Below are 17,576 nucleotides of genomic sequence, written 5' to 3'. Positions count from 1 at the left end.
GCATTTGTTTTTTATAGACTTTAAAAAAAAATATTTATTTATTTTGGCTGCCCTGGGTCTTAGTTGCAGCACATGGGGTCTTCACTGGGGCATGCTGGATCTTTAGTTGCGGCATGCAGGATCTTTTTAGTTGTGACATGCAGACCTCTTAGTTGTGGCATGAAAACTCTTCATCATGGCATGCATGCAGGATCTAGTTCCCCAACCCCTGACCAGGAATTGAACCTGGGCCCCCTGTATCGGAAGCACAGAGCCTTACCCACTGGACCACCAGGGAAATCCCTGTTTTTCTGTAGACTTTTTAATGATGGCCATTCTGACCAGTGTGAGGTGGTACCTCATGGTAGTTTTGATTTGCATTTCTCTAATAATTAGCAATGAGGAGGATGTTTTCATGTGCCTATTGGCCATTTGTTTGTCTTCTTTGGAGAAATGTCTATTTAGGTCTTATGCCCAGCTGAGTAAATTATATTTGTGAGTAAATTATAATACATGAGGAGGATCTCAACCTTCCAAAGGGATGCAAAGAAGAACTGGCAGAGTGCAAGTATACTGGTGACCATAATGACATTACAATATAATTTGGCATTACAACAAAGTGCATAAATCTTACAACATAGTTCAGGACTCCCTCCCCTGCACACACCCACCACTTCCACAACTAGAATTAAAATGCAGTTTGATTCATACTTACAATCATTGGTGCTCCAGGATTTCGAGATATAATTGTTGTGATCACTAATATGTCATTTCTAAGCTGACGATCGTAATGACTAAGACCTCTTGTAAACAGATTTTTAAATACTTTCTTCAAAGCCCTAAAAAGTGAAACCATACCTTTAAAGCCATATTTCTATGGAAATACCACCTAAGTGTCTACCAACAAAATCTCCCTTTTTACATTTTACTACTCATTTCAAAATATTTCTAATCTTTTCTATCTTTACAAATCTGCCTCTAGTTCACTGAGGGACTAGATAAGAATTCCTCGGTCCAGTCTATACATGGTGGTCAAAGTGACTGCTCTAAAATAAAGATTCAATCACATCATTTTCCTTTTTAAAATTACTGATACTTAAAGGCTTTTCTTTGTTCTTAGGATAAAGTCCTACCTCCCTACCAAGGCTTATCAGGCCTTTCATGTTACAGTCCCTGCTAACATTGTTAGCTTCATCTCTCACTATTCTACCCTGTACTTTTTGCTCTCACTATATTGAATTTCTTTCAATGTTTTGATTTTGCTAAATTCTTCTTTCACTTCTGTTCCCCTGTCTAGGATGCTCTCTGCATGCAGAACTCCTGTGTTGCTTAGTCACATTTATCATTCAGATACCAGATTAGGGTTTATTAGGAAGTGCTGATTAACTCTCCAAGTCTGGGTCGGGTTCCCTGTACAATGGGCATTTGTTGCTTTATCTTCTAGGAGCCGCTTGCCCTTCTTGTGATAACAGTACCCTTATTTTTATTTAGGCATTCGCTCTTTACCCACTTTTGGTCTTGTGAAGCTGCCTTCAACTAAAAGGAAGCGAGTTGGAGCATTCCTTCTTTCTGTCACTGTAACTCACTCTGAAATGGGCATATGGCCAACACCAGACCACTAAGGGTCAACAGGGACCCAATTCGAAGAATTTTCTTTGAGCTTTTGGAATAGCAAGTCTTATCTTCTGCTTGGTTTGGGGTTGTGATTATGTGAAGCTAGACTTCGTAGGTCTTACCATATGGATCTTGAGACTAAAGCCAACACAGTGGAAAATAGTGCAGAGGGATGAAGAGGGCCCAAGTCCTGATATTTGCTGAGCCTTGAATACAGCTGCACATGAAAGCAGTTTTATCCTTGACTTTGTAGTTACATGAGCCCATAAAATTTCCTGTTCGGTTTAAATCAGTTGGGTTGGGGGTTCAGTCACTTGCAAACAAAACTGTGCTGATCCACCATCTTCGGGAGAACATGAAGGACCTTGCAGTAATCTCTTTCATAACATTTAGTATGCTGTCTTTTAGTTGCCTATTTAGTTGTCTCTCTCTCTTAATATAATACAAGTGCCATGAAAGCAGAGACCATTTCTGTATTGTTTTCAGTTGTATTTCCACAGCCTAGTACTGAACTTGGCACAGAGCAGACAATAATTATTTGATGAATATATGAATAAGTAACTTAAAGGCTCACTCATTTTATTGCTAATGCTTACTGTAGAATCTGGAAGACAGTAAGTACTCAAAAATAGGTTTACTGAATGAACAAAGGAAATAGTTCTTTTAAATATCTAATTTTACTTTATACATACTCAAGGACATAATTTAGTTTTGTTAACAAGCTACTTTAAAAGCCTTCCACATAGAAAAAAAAAAGACTTGTTATTGTGCAGATGCATTTATACCATGGTACAAAAAAATGTCCTGAAACATAGCCATTACATGAATCAAAAGCCTAACTGAACATAAATTTAAAAAAAATTTTTAGTTATGTCACTGGCTGTTGTTTTAAGGTTAAAAATCCCTATCTAACCACATATACTTACAGCAAACATTCCAAGTTACTAAGCTGTTGTATGATTTCTTCTTTTGAAGATTTTTCCAATAAGTTCCAAAGTATTTCAGATGAACGAAATAGAAGCTGTCCAGAGGGATCTGGGTCATTGAGGTGAGCACAGATTCCACTGGCTGCTTGTGCTTTCACCATTAAAGTACAATTCACTTCTGAAAATAAATTTTAAAATTATTTATGCTGTACAGTCTTGACATTACTAGATAAAAACAAAAATATTTGAGAATGAAGTGTTCAAATATGTACAATAATATACAAACCAGAAGTTGAGAGATGTTGTAGAGTTTTAAGTACCCAAAGTTTCTCAACAAGTTGATTTTCAAGCAACACCAATGACTGGACCATTGTTTTTGCCAATCCTCCAACTTCAGCCATTTTAATCTTATATGATGAACTAGCCTGCTGGTAACCTAACAACAATTAGTGAATAAATATGTACAATTATTTCACATAGTAATCATCTACATTAAACAAAAGAATGAGTAAACATTAAACAACAGCAACAACAAAAACTTTAAAACGGTGTACAGTATGTTAAAATGGTGTAGCACAGGGATTGGCAAACTTCTATAAAAGGCCAGGTATCAGTATTTTAGGCTTTGCAGGTTATAAGATTTCTCTCTCAAATACTCAACTCTGCTACCATAGCATGAAAACAGGCATAAACCATACAAAAATAAGTGGGCATGGCTGTGTTCTAATAAAAGTTTATTTACAGAGGGCCAATTTTGGCCTGGGGTCCATAGTTTGCTGATCCCTGGTGTAGCATTTGAAATAGGACTGCAGAGTTGGAGGCATATCTTAAATTCTAAAAAAGAACAATATTTCTTTTCTCTAGATATACCTTTCCATAAAGGAAAATGGCATGATTACAAATACTAAATATTTTCACTATTCAAGTCAATACATTACTTTAGTGCTTTCAAGGGACCATAATTACGTAATTTGGTGATGAAAGAAGAGGTGAAAATATAATGCTGTTCTGATAAATGCTAGTGAATATAATGGTATTTTAGGGAAGTTTGATTCTTGGCAACATGTCTTATAATAATTTCCTTCTTCTGTAGTGCCTGTGAGAAACACCACCTCTCCTTTGATACAGCTGCACAGGTACCTGACCAACTACACTCAACTAGAGAGATTAAATACACAGCAGAGGGTACCTGCTCACGTGAGACGCAGCTATTTTCTCTCTTAGTGATATACTTATCTACCTCCCTGACTTCTTGACTTTTGAGACCAACTAGATTCTTTAACTTTGCCATAGTTCTGAGATGTCTGTCAGTTTGTCTTGTCTTTCTGAATTTGATTTTTAGCCCTGGACCAGGATCTGTCCATTCCTGTGATGGGTTCTCTATGGTAAGGCCTTAGCTACTCACTTAAGGCATTTAAAAAATATAAAGAGAAAACCACAAGTTGCATAGTTTCACCATCCAGAGAGAACAATCTTATCATTCTCGTATATTTTGGTTTTTTTTTTTTGATCAATAGATATCTGTTAAGCAGCTACTATGTTACAGATTATTGTAAATCTGGTATATTTCTTACTGATATTTTTAATGTATGCATATAACTTTAACAATATACTATATGCAGAATTTTACATTCAACTGCAGCCACTAAAGATTTTATTGTAAGCCTTTTCTCATTCTATATTTTCCCAAATCATGATTTTATTTGCATAATAGCCTGTCGTATGCATGGACCAACCAAAATGTACTTTATACTTACTGTATCTTTATATATTGAGTTTACATTTCTACAGAAGGATATAGTAATATTAAGGCTCATGGACCTGATTCCTGTTTCCAGGGCTGTGTCTCTTAAAACTGGTCTACTGAGGACTTTTCAGCTGTGGTCCCAGCTATCCAGCCATCCCCATCACCTGAAACCAACTGTGTGACAGCTTAGTGAGAGCATTGCCTAAGATTCCCAATTTTTAGAGCCTGGTCAAATTAAGATCAACCTCACTTCTCTGCACCTTAACTCCTCTGTCATATCTTATATATCATTTGTCTCCCTTTCTTTCTATTTTAAAAAGACTGTGTATATATTGCCTAGGTTAACCCTAAGCTTGTGCTCTTAATTCCATTCTCTCATGCCTTCTTTGGGAATTTCACCCTCCAACTTTCCATGTACTAGCTTCTTATTCCCCTGCCTATAGGGGAAAACTTCATTTTTCCCTATCCTAAAAATTATAAATAATAAAACCAAATATCTTCTTTGATTTTGCTACCAGTTGAATTGTTCTCCATCTTCCTTCTTTTTCTTCTCCATCTGATTTTAATATATATGTCTGCATTCACTGCCTCTATTCTCACAATCCTCTCATTCTTTAGTCCTGTATCTGCCCTGACCACTTTATGGAAATAGATCTGCCAAAAATGAACTACAACTTTTCAGAAATCACATCAGTTGGCATTTTCATTCCTCAATTACAGAAGCCTCTACAGTATTTGACAGAGACCACTACTTCCTTCATCAAACATTTCATTCACTGGCACACAAGACATGGCAGTCTTTAGCTTTTCCTCCTCCTCTCTGAATCTTCCTTCATTGCCAGTTCCTTTGGATTGTTTTTTGTTTTGTCTTGTTTTTCCCCAGATGTCAATATGGGCACTCTCCATTTTGCTGTTCTTGGTCCCTTGCTGCTTACATGCTTTATCTCCTGGAAAACTCAAGCACCTTGATGGTTTCAATTTTCATCTCTATTTGGGTGAATTCCAAACCTGTATTTCTGGTCTCTGCTTTTAGTATCCAATGTCTACTATCTACCAAACACTTCCTCCTCTTTATCTCATCAGTAGCTCGAATCTGACAGTTAATAATTTCTTTACTCATTTCTCTACTTCAGATGTCCTCCCATTTTCCCCTATTCATAAGTTAGCTTTCTTTTCTACCAGAGTCTTGTTGCCACCCATCTAAAGGAACATATAACTTAAAAATGTATATCTTCTCTCCTTTCCTAGATTGATTATGAATTACAGAAACTACGAAGGTAGGAAGTATGTCCTAAGTAATATTATATCCTCTACATTGCAAGTGCCCTCTATCTTGATACCACCCATTTCAGTGTGACTCATTTTATCATTATATATTATGATCTCTTAGCTGTAACATGCAGAACTCTTTTTCCAAATATGGTAGAGAATGTTATTAGCATTAGGAATTTGACATCCAGTTGGGTGGGACAGATATTATGAATAATTATAAATGTTAGAAAATAATAAATAATACTATCAACAGTATTAAATAACATTAATAGTAATAATTATAATTAAGCTAACTTGGGTATGACTTTAAAAATTCTGTTATATTTAGCATCAGAGTAAAAATCTAAAGTTGAAAAAAATACATAAATTTTTTTGTTTAAAATGACTGAAGAGTTTGAGACTACCGAAAGAACTATTTTGATGTGTTGCATTTATTTATTTTTAAAAATTTATTTATTTAATTAATTTTTTTTTGGCTGCATTGGGTCTTCACTGCTGCACGCGAGCTTTCTCTAGTTGTGGCGAGCGGGGGTTACTCTTCGTTGCAGTGCATGGGCTTCTCATTGTGGTGGCTTCTCTTGTTGCAGAGCATGGGCTTTAGGCGTGTGGGCTTCAGCAGTTGTGGTTCACGGGCTCTAGAGTGCAGGCTCAGTAGTTGTGGCCTAGATCTGGGATCTTCCCAGATCAGGGCTCGAATCCATGTCCCCTGTATTGGCAGGTGGATTCTTAACCACTGCGTCACCAGGGAAGCCCAATGTGTTGCATTTATGATCCCACTCTGTCTTTCCAAGTTCAAAGAGAAATGAGAAAGACTGTTCTGTTTTATAAAGACATAAGTTATTACTGAAAGACTATTGAAAACTTTACCTGTAATATGCTTCTTTGGTGGTTCTGCATGATAAAAGTCAATAATACACTTACAAATTTGTATCCTCAATTCAGAACTTGGTATTATCATTAAGTCACCTGCCAGAAAGATAAACGAATGCTATTCAATAACAGTGCCATAAGTTTATTTGCAGTTTTAAGCATACAGTGTTAGTAACATGATTAAAAATATCATCAGAGATTCAAACTGGATCATGTAATTTTAAACACACACACGTGCGTGCGCATGCATGCACAAAACACCCTGAATATCTATCCTTGTAACACTTGGCCCCTCAATCAACTCAGTCTCTCCTTCCCAGGAAGATAAGAATGGTAATTAGCAGCATAAATGCTAGAACTAGATTGTCGAAGATTAAATCCTGGCTCTGCCACTTACTACCTGTATAAACTTGTGTCTTAGTTTTCTCATCTATAAAATGGTATAACAATAGTTACCACTTTAAAAATTGCTGTGAGAATTAAATGCGTTAGTATGAGAAAAGGGCTGAGAGTTTTCCTCCCTAACTAGTCAGTAATCTGTTGCCTCTAATAATGCATCTTTTGCTTAGAGAAGTTCCAAGTGAGCTTTGCTCCCTCAGTTTATTGACAGACTGGAAGACAGTGAGTTTCTAGGCAGTCTTTGCCCTGTAGGTAATAGTTTTATGTTCAGGTTATTGTGGGTGGGGATGGAGGATAGGGAATATTCCTTTTCAGTCATATCTAAACTACTTCTGAATTGGCTTCAGCCTATAATTCAAACTGGATTGTATGTGCTCTGGTGAAGTCCTGCAAGTATGATCCCTAAGAGAATCTGAAAATGATCAGTAGGATTCTGGAAATGATCCAGAATGTCCTCTGGGAGCCTGAGGACAACTGGAGTCAGGAATATCAGCTTCAGGACTGAAGCAGGTCTGCTTGGATTATCTGAGGGAAAGAGATAATTAGGTGTTCCTTGAAGACCTGTGTTTTGCATCAGGCTCTGCATAATGTTCATCTCTGGGGGTAGCCAGTGGGTGGGGAAACAAGCAGACAGGAGGAGGGAGCACGTAGGAAAGGCTCACCCTACCTTGAGAAGAATCTATCAGCAAAAGCTAGCACTTAAAAAAAAAAGATAGGTTCAAGATTATTCTCTTAATTTTTTTGGACCCATCTTTTGAAGTTGAAAACTATGTTTTGAAAAAAATTAGGCAACAGGAACAACTAAACTTTTCCAACAGAATTATCCAAACGTTCAAGTTTATGGGAAATTCTAAGGTTTCTCGTCTGATTCACCACCCTTTTAGTTCCTGTAGGTTTAGATCATCTCTCATAGTTTCCTGTTTTATAATCTCAAGGCAGAGTACCAACTTCCTCCATATGTTTCCAGAATCCTGCTCTTAAGTCGGAAATATCTATCATTTAGAAGAAAAATATAATTTACTAGTACATAGTAGAAACTGGAAGTTACTAAAAATGAATAGCCTTTGTTCAAAACTTTGTACTACAGGGCTTCCCTGGTGGCGCAGTAGTTGAGAGTCCGCCTGCCGATGCAGGGGACGCGGGTTCGTGCCCCGGTCCGGGAAGATCCCACATGCCGCGGAGCGGCTGGGCCCGTGAACCGTGGCCGCTGAGCCTGGGTGTCCAGAGCCTGTGCTCCGAGAAGGGAGGGGCCATAACAGTGAGAGGCCCACGTACCGCAAAAAAAAAAAAAAAAACAAAAAACTTTGTACTACAAACAATTATTTTAGTTTAAACGTGGTTCCAGCAATTTAAAAAATGAGGGACAGAGCAGCAGTACTTATGGTAAGTAATCAGTGAAAGTAGTTCATTTTAAGCTAAGAATTCATACTGCCCTCAAATGAGACAGTAATATGTTCTGTAGGCAGGCATTCAGCAAAGAGTAGACTGACACAGTAAAAAAGCTCCATGTATTTATTATACAAATGCATATTTTAAAATAATAAGGGCAACAGAGATTTTTTAAATGTTATCAACCAAACCTACACTTTTTATCTGTTAATACTATCATATCCTCTTCTAGGTTGGCTTCTCACTGCAAATTTCCATTGATGACAGATTCACAGAATTAAAGTTTCCCATTAGTTTCTAGTCTTCCTGCTCCTTAAGGTCATCTTACTTAACTCCCCATGTTTATTCTAATTTCCTTGACACCTTCACCCACTTTAGGCCATAATAATTCCTCCCAAAGTATCTACAGTTGAAGATTATGAAATTTATTTAGACATAAAAGTGTTAGTGTCTATGTTAAAATTTTTAAATGCCTTTTACTTGTATTAGTTTCTATCATCTTTAGTATGGAGTATAATGCTGGGAACAAAACTGTTCAGTAAATATTTATTTTTAATTTGTTAGGCCATTTGTGTATCTTTTATTTCTCCTGTACAAAGACCTAAATTAATAAGCATAAATTTAATGTGCGATTTGTTTTGGGAACATGCTGTTATGTCTCAGGGGCTGATTCAAGGAGCTATAGTGTTTGATCTCATTTCTAAAAAATTATTATTTTCTTTCTCTAGAAAACTGAGCAATAACCCAAATATGAAACCTGCTTATAATATTTTTCATATTTTTATATACAAAAACACAGGCATCATTATGTATATTATACTAAAGCTCCCAATATCCCACCATTTTATGATTTTATTTAAGACTTTAAATTATTTAATGAACAATTTGGCCCTTGCTAAATTGTTAGAATTGCTAACAATTCCAGCAATCAGTTAGGCTCAAGCAATGATTAGCGTTCAAAGATAAAAATATTTTTGTGATTACTGAAAAAGAGGAACACATACTTCTGATTTACAAAAAAAAAGTTACCAAACATTTTATCAAACTAAATATATAACATCAAGACAAATAAGTACAAAGAAGTATCTGCTAGTCCTTAAAATTAAGGAACAAAAAATCCTGTTGGTATCATGAAACACCTGAGTAGAAAATAATACAAAAAACATCACCAAGCACACTGTGATTAATTCCCAACAAGAAAAGAGCCTAGATTTGGAGAAGAATTATCCTTAGTGAAACTTTGTGCAAGAGATATTTCCTTCTTGTCAGTAGGGCCTATCATCTCAACTCACCCAGGAGTGCAATTGAATTAGCAGTATCTTCAGCATATGTTATTTCATCCAATACTTTCATTTTCAAAAATGGCAAGCTTCAATAAGAATGAAGAATATATGAGTTACGTTTAATGAAATCCTTAATTGAAGGATCATTTGCAAAGTAGAGGAAAATTTCTTTTCTAAAGATTAAAATGAGGATAAATATCCTGTTTCCTTAGCCCTGGAGAATTAACAACTACCAAAAATATTTCTGTTTATAACCAGTTGACCAAAATAAAATAAAACAAAATAAAATAGGTTTATAAAAATGAAGAGAGATGGACATACAAGGCAAGGGTTAAGAAAGCCATCTTGCAACACTACATAAATAAAAAAACTTAAGAATCTTCTTTCTGAGGGCAAAATAATATTAGATTATACCTGTACTATTAAAATTAGGAAGACATTGGAAAATCTGATACAAATCACAGATCTAGTCTCACCTATAACTTAAAGGCTGTCCAAGGGCTTTTTCTGAAGTTTTTGAAACTCCAGTTAATAGATCAATGGTCTATTTGTTCTTAAAGGTCAGTGACTTTTTCCTTATTAATTGGTTCAGTAACCATCCACGAAATAGCAAGTACACTTTTTGAGACACTAAAGAATTTAACAAATGTTAATTATATTAGAATTACATTTCACAGCTAATATAACCAAAGTTATTTGAGAATAATTTATTCACAAATCATAAAAGATAGGGCACTCGAACCTAGGTCATTAGTCTAAGTGTCAGAGGAGAGAGAAAAGTCACTTCCTAAACAAAAAATATAAACTATTTCAGCATTTCAGAAGTTCAAAATTTGAACTTTGTATCCTATTTAAGATATTTAATATATCTTACATATAGGACTTTAAATTCATGATTTTCAAGAAAAATTAACCAAATAGTTGAAAAACAGCACTTGGAACTATCACATGTGGATGTATATAGGTCAACTGGAATTAAAAGATATTTCAAGGGCAAGTTATGAAAAGGAATATTTTATAAATGCCATAGAGGTTCATTTCTGGTGTTTGTTAGAATTTTTCATTTGAAATAAATAACTTAATTACTTGATATCCAGCTCATTGTTGAATCTCTAAAGTGAAAAACTATAAAATGAATTGTTCTTGTCTTCAAATTTTTTCCTTTTTTAATAAAGGAAACAACCTAAAAAATAAAGCATCAGAAGAGTTTTCCACCAAAAAGGTTATGAAAAGAAATAAGCATCATACTTCTGATGCACTGAGAGAAACATATTACTTAGAGGCCAAAACAGAAGGGTTTGATTTTATTTTTTAATTTTCAATGTTTTCTCCCAAAAATGTCCTGAAAAGAGAATCAAGTGAGGGTGTGGTATGGAAAAATGCACGATGAAAGTAGAAATTAGGAAAAAAAAAAAAATGATGTAATTATGAAATATGAGTGGAGTGCATTTCAAAAGATTTCTCATATTATGCAATGAAACATTCAGTCACAGCTTTCATAGAGAACCAATTCTTTTTTTTGTTTTTCTGTGGTACGCAGGTCCCTCGCTGCTGTGGCCTCCCCCACCGCAGAGCACAGGCTCCAGAAGCGCTGGCTCAGCGGCCATGGCTCACGGGCCCAGCCGCTCCGCGGCATGTGGGATCCTCCCGGACGGGGGCACGAACCCGTGTCCCCTGAATCGGCAGGCGGACTCTCAACCACTGAGGCACCAGGGAAGCCCTAATATACATCTTGATTAGCCACTATGTGGCTAGTTCCCCCAAACGGTTGAAGAAAAAATAGTACAGAGGATGGAATATATAAATTTTATAATTCTAATCTCTAATTTACATTTTGAAAAAAATATGCCAAAAATAATTTGGTGATAAATCATTCTTTATTCAAATTTGGAAGATCAAATAAAACATTTTGACTCTCATGTCTTTGAGAGTCAAATTTCTTAGAGAGATAGAAAAAAAACTAGGCAGAAACTATTAAGTATTGTCCATAATTTTTCTCAAGGATTCTCTAAAAATATTATTTCTTTGTTTTATCTCACATTTATCATTCACTTGAGAGCAATTTATTATGAGAAAACATTTGAACATACTTACAGTTTAATCTCTTGTGGTCAGCAATCTCAGACTACAATAAAATGTACTACCTTTGAGATACCAGCTGCTGGAATCAAGTGATCAAGTGAAGTGTCCTGAGTTCTGTATCACTTTGCTATACCATAATGCATAATATTTTTGTAAGACAAAATAAAACAGAAAATACTGCATGCTAATATAAAACAAAGTTTAAAAAAACTTACCCACATAATTTTAGGATATTATATGCAGGTTCTATGAAATGGGGCAGTTTTTTAATTTTTCCTGCACACAGATTCAGAATTTTAAATATCTGTGCTAAATCCCTTAGGGGCTTTAATATTTTTAGTTAAGAAATAAAATTAAGATTTTTATTAAAATATTCTTTACGGCACTTCTGTCAAGAAAAGTCTATAGAATTCCATCTATTTTGTTAAATGTGGTTTAATTATGCCAATTTTGAAATCTAAAGAGGAAAACAGAACCGTGTTTTTTTAAGGAATATTATTTAATTTTTGTCTCAGTAACCTCTTATTCAAAATACTTTTTTCTCTTCTCACCACATCTTTAGAATTTGATTACCAACTATTATACCACATATTCAGTTGAACAATAACTTATTATTGGCAATGAGTAATAACACTTTGAAAAAAAAACTAACTTAATGGCTCAATTATATCCTTCATCTCCACCCACATACAAAACATATATTGCTCGGAAATAAGCAACCCAAACCTACCTTACTTTTCTGCATTATTTTATTAACATTACTCACATGTGTGGTCTTGTTTTTAAGGTTTAAATTGGTTGAAAATTTTATTTAAGACTAGTTTATGAAAGCAAAATGTACCCTTTCTAGATCTTCAGGTGAAAGCATCTTTTATTTTACCTATTTAAAAAACCCAGTTGGTACATAAACAAATTTCACATTTTTTGTTTTGTTTTTTAATACAGTTAAGGAGACATGGTAGCTGTGACTTGCACTTCTTGATTGAATTTGATCACTTCTAGTCTCTAGGAGCTTCTTAGAAAAAGATAGGAGAGCTGGATGTATTAGAAATACAAACCTCTGTTAACTTCCTAGAGAAATGACCAAGATACCTCACTAACTTATCTTTGCTTTATGTGGTTATAACCTCTAAATCTAGCCTACTAAAGGCATTCAGAAACAGTCATTTGCCACCAACTCTCTAGCCTGAAGAAGAAAAAATAATGGAGGTGATAAGTTATTGGTTTAAGATAAGAAATCACTTGCTAGTAGACTTTCTTGGCTACCAGTAAACAATGCTTGATATCGACAAGCCCTCAGGTAACTGACTGAACAAATCCATATAAAACAAGGCTAAAATAAGGTGAGAAAAGAGATAAAATTATAAGGCACCACTTCCCTGAATCGGAGGCTTAAGACGTTTTGAAATATTGGAACAAGCTAATATTAGAGACTGCTGTCTTCTTGGGACCAGAATGGACAACTGTTAGAGATTAGTTAGATCAATACTACTGTTAAGTGTGGTCTGTGGACCATGCCAGTTCTGGAATTGTATGTTACCAGTCTGTGGAAAAATAACTGCAGAAAGTGAGTTTCCTGTGACAATTTCATTGCAGTTTACAATAGCATATATATGCAAAGGATTTTAAAAAAGAAACAACCCCCAACAGCAAACTGGTTCTTAATCACAGATAGTTTTGAGACACACTGGTTTCTACATATTCTGATCAGGGTGGTATCTTCATTGGGGATAACATATTTATAGAATGTTTTACAGATTATCAAGAACTTGCTCATACATTATCTCATCTAGTCTTCCTAGGACCTCATGAGGGGCTGTTATCCCTATTTTATAAGGGTGGAAAAGTTAAGAAGTTTATCAACAATGCAAATAGTCAAGTAAATTGGTAGAAACAAGACTTTGACTTGGCCCTGCTAACTACATAAACTGTCTCTCTGAGTCTATAGAAACTGACACTATCTGCACAGTTAATATTGCATTATACTGTTTCTTCAAATTTATATTCTCTGATAAAAATATACTTTTGCAAAAAGCTCAAAATGTTAGATATTTTCTGTGGTAAACAGAATAATGGCCTGTCCTAATCCCTAGAACTTGTGACTGTTACCATCCTTACATGGCAAAGGGACTTTTCAGATGTGATTAAGTTTAAAGCCTTGACATGGGAAAGTTATCCGAGGTTATACAAGTAGGCCCAATGTAATCACAGGGTCCTTATACGGAAAGGAGAGACAGGAGAGGGTCAGAGAAGGAGATATGATGACAGAAGTAGAGGGGAGAGTGATGCTACTTCAAGGAAGGGCCCAGGAAGCCTAGGAATGCAGGCTGCCTCTAGAAGCTGGCAAAGGCAAGGAAATGGATTCTCCTCTAGAGCCTTCAGAAAGAACCAGCCCTGCCAACAACACCTTGCCTTTAGACCAGTAAGACCTCCAGAACTGTAAAACAAAAAATTTATGTGGTTTTAAGGCACTAAGTTTGTGGTAATTTGTTACAGCAACAATAGGAAGCTAATGCGTTTTCTAATAAAATTTCTCCCATCTCAGGATAAACAAAACAAACATACACATGTAAGTAAAGGATACAAGTCCATTCTGATAACACTGCACCATTTTCTTGACAGACTTAAGTTGTTTTTCTTCTAAATCATCCTAAAACAAATTATCTATTTTAGTTCTTTTGTGTTATTAATTCTGTTGAGATTTAAAAAATTTTCCTTAGTGTAAAAAGAAAGTAGACATGTTATCAAGTAATTCTTAAATTACTATATTATAATGTAAGCATTAAAAATGTTTCATAAAACAGTGAAGGTAAAAATAAACTACCATTTATATTTGAATAAGAAATTGTGAATCAAAACTAGGTTAATATAAAAGCAGTAATTGTTTCCAGAAATAATATTAACAATACTGAAGTATGTTGAGCATTTTTCTATGCCATGTACCATTTAGGCAAGGTATATACATATCATTTCATTAATCTTCAAAATAACCCTATTAGGAGGTACTTTTATTATCCTTCTTTTTCGGAATAGGAAACTCAAGCTGAAACACTACGTAATTACCCAAGTCACACAGCTAATAAATGGTGATGTAAGAAGTCAAATTTGACAATCTGACTCCAGAAATTGTATTTTTAACCTTTAAAATATACCCAATGTAATGGCTCAAATTAAACATCTTCAGCCAATTAAAACAAAACAAAGAAAAACTCTGTATACTGATGTATTTTCATGACTGAATCACTTCTGTTCTTTTAACCTTCTTAAATTGTTTGTGAGAAACTGTGGCACATATATATATATTATATATATATATATATATCTGTGTATATATACATATGTATGAACACACATATATATACATACACACACACACATACATAAATATTTTGCCTACCCTTATTTAACAGCTAGTAGGAGCTCTACGTAGTTGGGTTTCCTTTTTTAAAAACTGCAGATATATTCACAATTAAAAATAACTTTCACAATAATCATAGCCAACAAAAGCTAAATTATTCTTATAAATTCATTATTCTTAATATGTTTTTTTCTTCTTTCTATGTAAAAATGTAGAGACTAAAAAACGTTAAAACAATGACTAAATTTTTGCACCTGCTAATCACAGGACATTGTTTTGATCTGCTATACCATGGTCAGCCCATTTCCCACTTACTGAAAGTATTCAATCTTCATCCTGTAGTAATTTTATAGTGTGTACTGGCTTTTTAGGCATTCAGTCAATTCTCAGGTAACATCAGGAGAGTGTCATATAAACATGTATGCATATGCATTTATTATCCTTTCTCCCAATGCCTAAACTCTCAATTTTGAGTCTTATATCTTTATTTCCATTACATTCTGTATAAGAGTTCTCTCCAAATAAATTACTTATGACTGGATATGAGTATGTACATATCCTGATTTCTTATCAGGAAATTTTTAAGTACTACATCATGATACACTTTTTCTACCCTTGTGCCCATATCCTACTTGGTAATAAGCTATGAACAGAGGCTAGATCAGTCTTTCTTTACTCTTATGATTTCTTCTGTTTATATCCACCATGGATTTGTCCATCCCATGTAATCACATCTATTCTTTTCCAGCCTCCCTACCAGGTTAAATATATTCAAACTAAATTTAAATAGTTCTTCAAGATGAGACATATACTATTTGAAATGTTTTCAACAAAAGGAGAGAAATGAGACATACTTAGGGGAATACATGTTACCTTTCAAGGAAATCACAGTTTCTAAGTGAAATAGAGAAATTTTCTCTCAAAGCTTACTTTGCCAGTTTCTTCGAGGAGTTTGATGACACGATTTAGGTCCATAGGCTTGAAAACACCCTAAAAAACATACAACTCATATGTCATGAGAAACAAATCACATCAAACACACTATTTTTATATGGCATTATCTCTTAGAAACTTAAAAATATCTTATGACAAAAAGATAGTAAGGGATAATGAAAAGCAGATGAGACTTATAGGAGTAAATAAATTTTGGAGTGAACCCCCCCCAAACCCTCTTGAATTCTAGTATTACCTTATAATCTTTTTTTTTTGCATTATATTTTTCTTTATTATTATTATTTTTTAACATCTTTATTGGAGTATAATTGCTTTACAATGGTGTGTTAGTTGCTGCTTTATAACAAAGTGAACCAGCTATACATATACATATATCCCCATATCTCCTCCCTCTTGCATCTACCTCCCACCCCCATATCTTACAATCTTAATGTCTTTAAATTTCTTAGTCCTGAAAGGCCCAAGAGAGCATCTGGAATAATAGCACTTCCATGCTTTGGAAAATAAAACGATCTCATTCATACATATTACATATCTCATGCATACACATTACACTGAGTTTGCCTACGCAGATATACATAAGACTAGCTTCTACACTACAGGTAGGCAATCGCCTTCCTGAACCAGGGATCCCCTCTCCCAGCAGGCTTACATCACCTGTAGTAGAAAACAGGAACTGCCAAGTTCTACAGAGTTTACATCTTAAATATATATATATATATATATATATATATATATATTTTTTTTTTTTTTTTTTTTTTTTTTTTTTTTGTGGTACGCGGGCCTCTCACTGTTGTGGCCTCTCCCATTGTGGAGCACAGGCTCCGGACGCGCAGGCTCAGCGGCCATGGCTCACGGGCCTAGCCACTCCGCAGCATGTGGGATCCTCCCAGACCGGGGCACGAACCCGTGTCCCCTGCATCGGCAGGCAGACTCTCAACCACTGCGCCACCAGGGAAGCCCCCTTAAATATTTCTTGAGCCCACTCCATCTTTTTTTAAAAATTTTTATTGGAGTATAGTTGCTTTACAATGTTGTGTTAGTTTCTGCTGTACAACAAAGTGAATCAGTTATACATATACATATATCCATTCTTTTTTAGATTTCCTTCCCATTTAGGTCACCACAGAGCACTGAGTAGAGTTCCCTGTGCTATACAGTAGGTTCTCATTAATTATTTATTTTATATATAGTCATGTATATATGTCAATTCCAATCTCCCAATTCATTCTACCATCCCCCTTCCCCCCTTGGTAACCATAAGTTTGTTTTCTACATCTGCGACTCTATTTCTGCTTTGCAAATAAGTTCATCTGCACCATTTTTCTAGATTCCACATACAGTATAAGTGATATTATATGATATTCGTCTTTCTCTTTCTGACTTACTTCACCCTGTATGACCATCTCTAGGTCCATCCATGTCTCTGCAAATGGCATTATTTCATTCCTTTCATGGCTGAATAATATTCCATTGTATATATATGTACCACATCTTCTTTATCCATTCCTCTGTCTATGGACATTTAGGTTGCTTCCATGTCCTGGCTATTGTAAATAGTGCTGCAATGAACATCAGGTTGCATGCATTCTTTCAAATTATGATTTTCTCCAGATATATGCCCAGGAGTGGGATTGCTGGATCATATAGTAGCTCTACTTATAATTTTTTAAGGAACCTCCATAGTGGCTGTACCAATTTAC

General features: G+C 35.0%; 1 protein-coding gene across 2 annotated transcripts in view; it reads right to left on the bottom strand.

The window, feature by feature from the left end:
* The window catches only part of CFAP69 (cilia and flagella associated protein 69), a 70,491-nt gene that overhangs the window by 37,751 nt on the left and 15,164 nt on the right, over window positions 1–17,576 (bottom strand). The window contains exons 2-9 of one of the 2 annotated variants that reach the window (XM_059075013.2): window positions 15,850–15,909; window positions 14,146–14,211; window positions 11,777–11,886; window positions 9,489–9,565; window positions 6,406–6,504; window positions 2,806–2,955; window positions 2,520–2,697; window positions 695–818 (exon numbers count right to left, since the gene is read on the bottom strand). In XM_059075013.2, the coding sequence (XP_058930996.1) occupies window positions 695–818; window positions 2,520–2,697; window positions 2,806–2,955; window positions 6,406–6,504; window positions 9,489–9,565; window positions 11,777–11,886; window positions 14,146–14,211; window positions 15,850–15,909 (864 nt within the window). Of the gene's footprint in view, window positions 1–694; window positions 819–2,519; window positions 2,698–2,805; window positions 2,956–6,405; window positions 6,505–9,488; window positions 9,566–11,776; window positions 11,887–14,145; window positions 14,212–15,849; window positions 15,910–17,576 lie in introns of those variants that run through there. The other variant, XM_067042477.1, reaches the window with a different exon arrangement.

This window comes from Kogia breviceps, chromosome 9, assembly GCF_026419965.1.
Source record: "Kogia breviceps isolate mKogBre1 chromosome 9, mKogBre1 haplotype 1, whole genome shotgun sequence".
Classification (NCBI taxonomy): domain Eukaryota; kingdom Metazoa; phylum Chordata; class Mammalia; order Artiodactyla; family Physeteridae; genus Kogia; species Kogia breviceps.
Note: the sequence above shows the minus strand (reverse complement) of the source record. Positions and strands in the feature narration are given on the sequence as shown.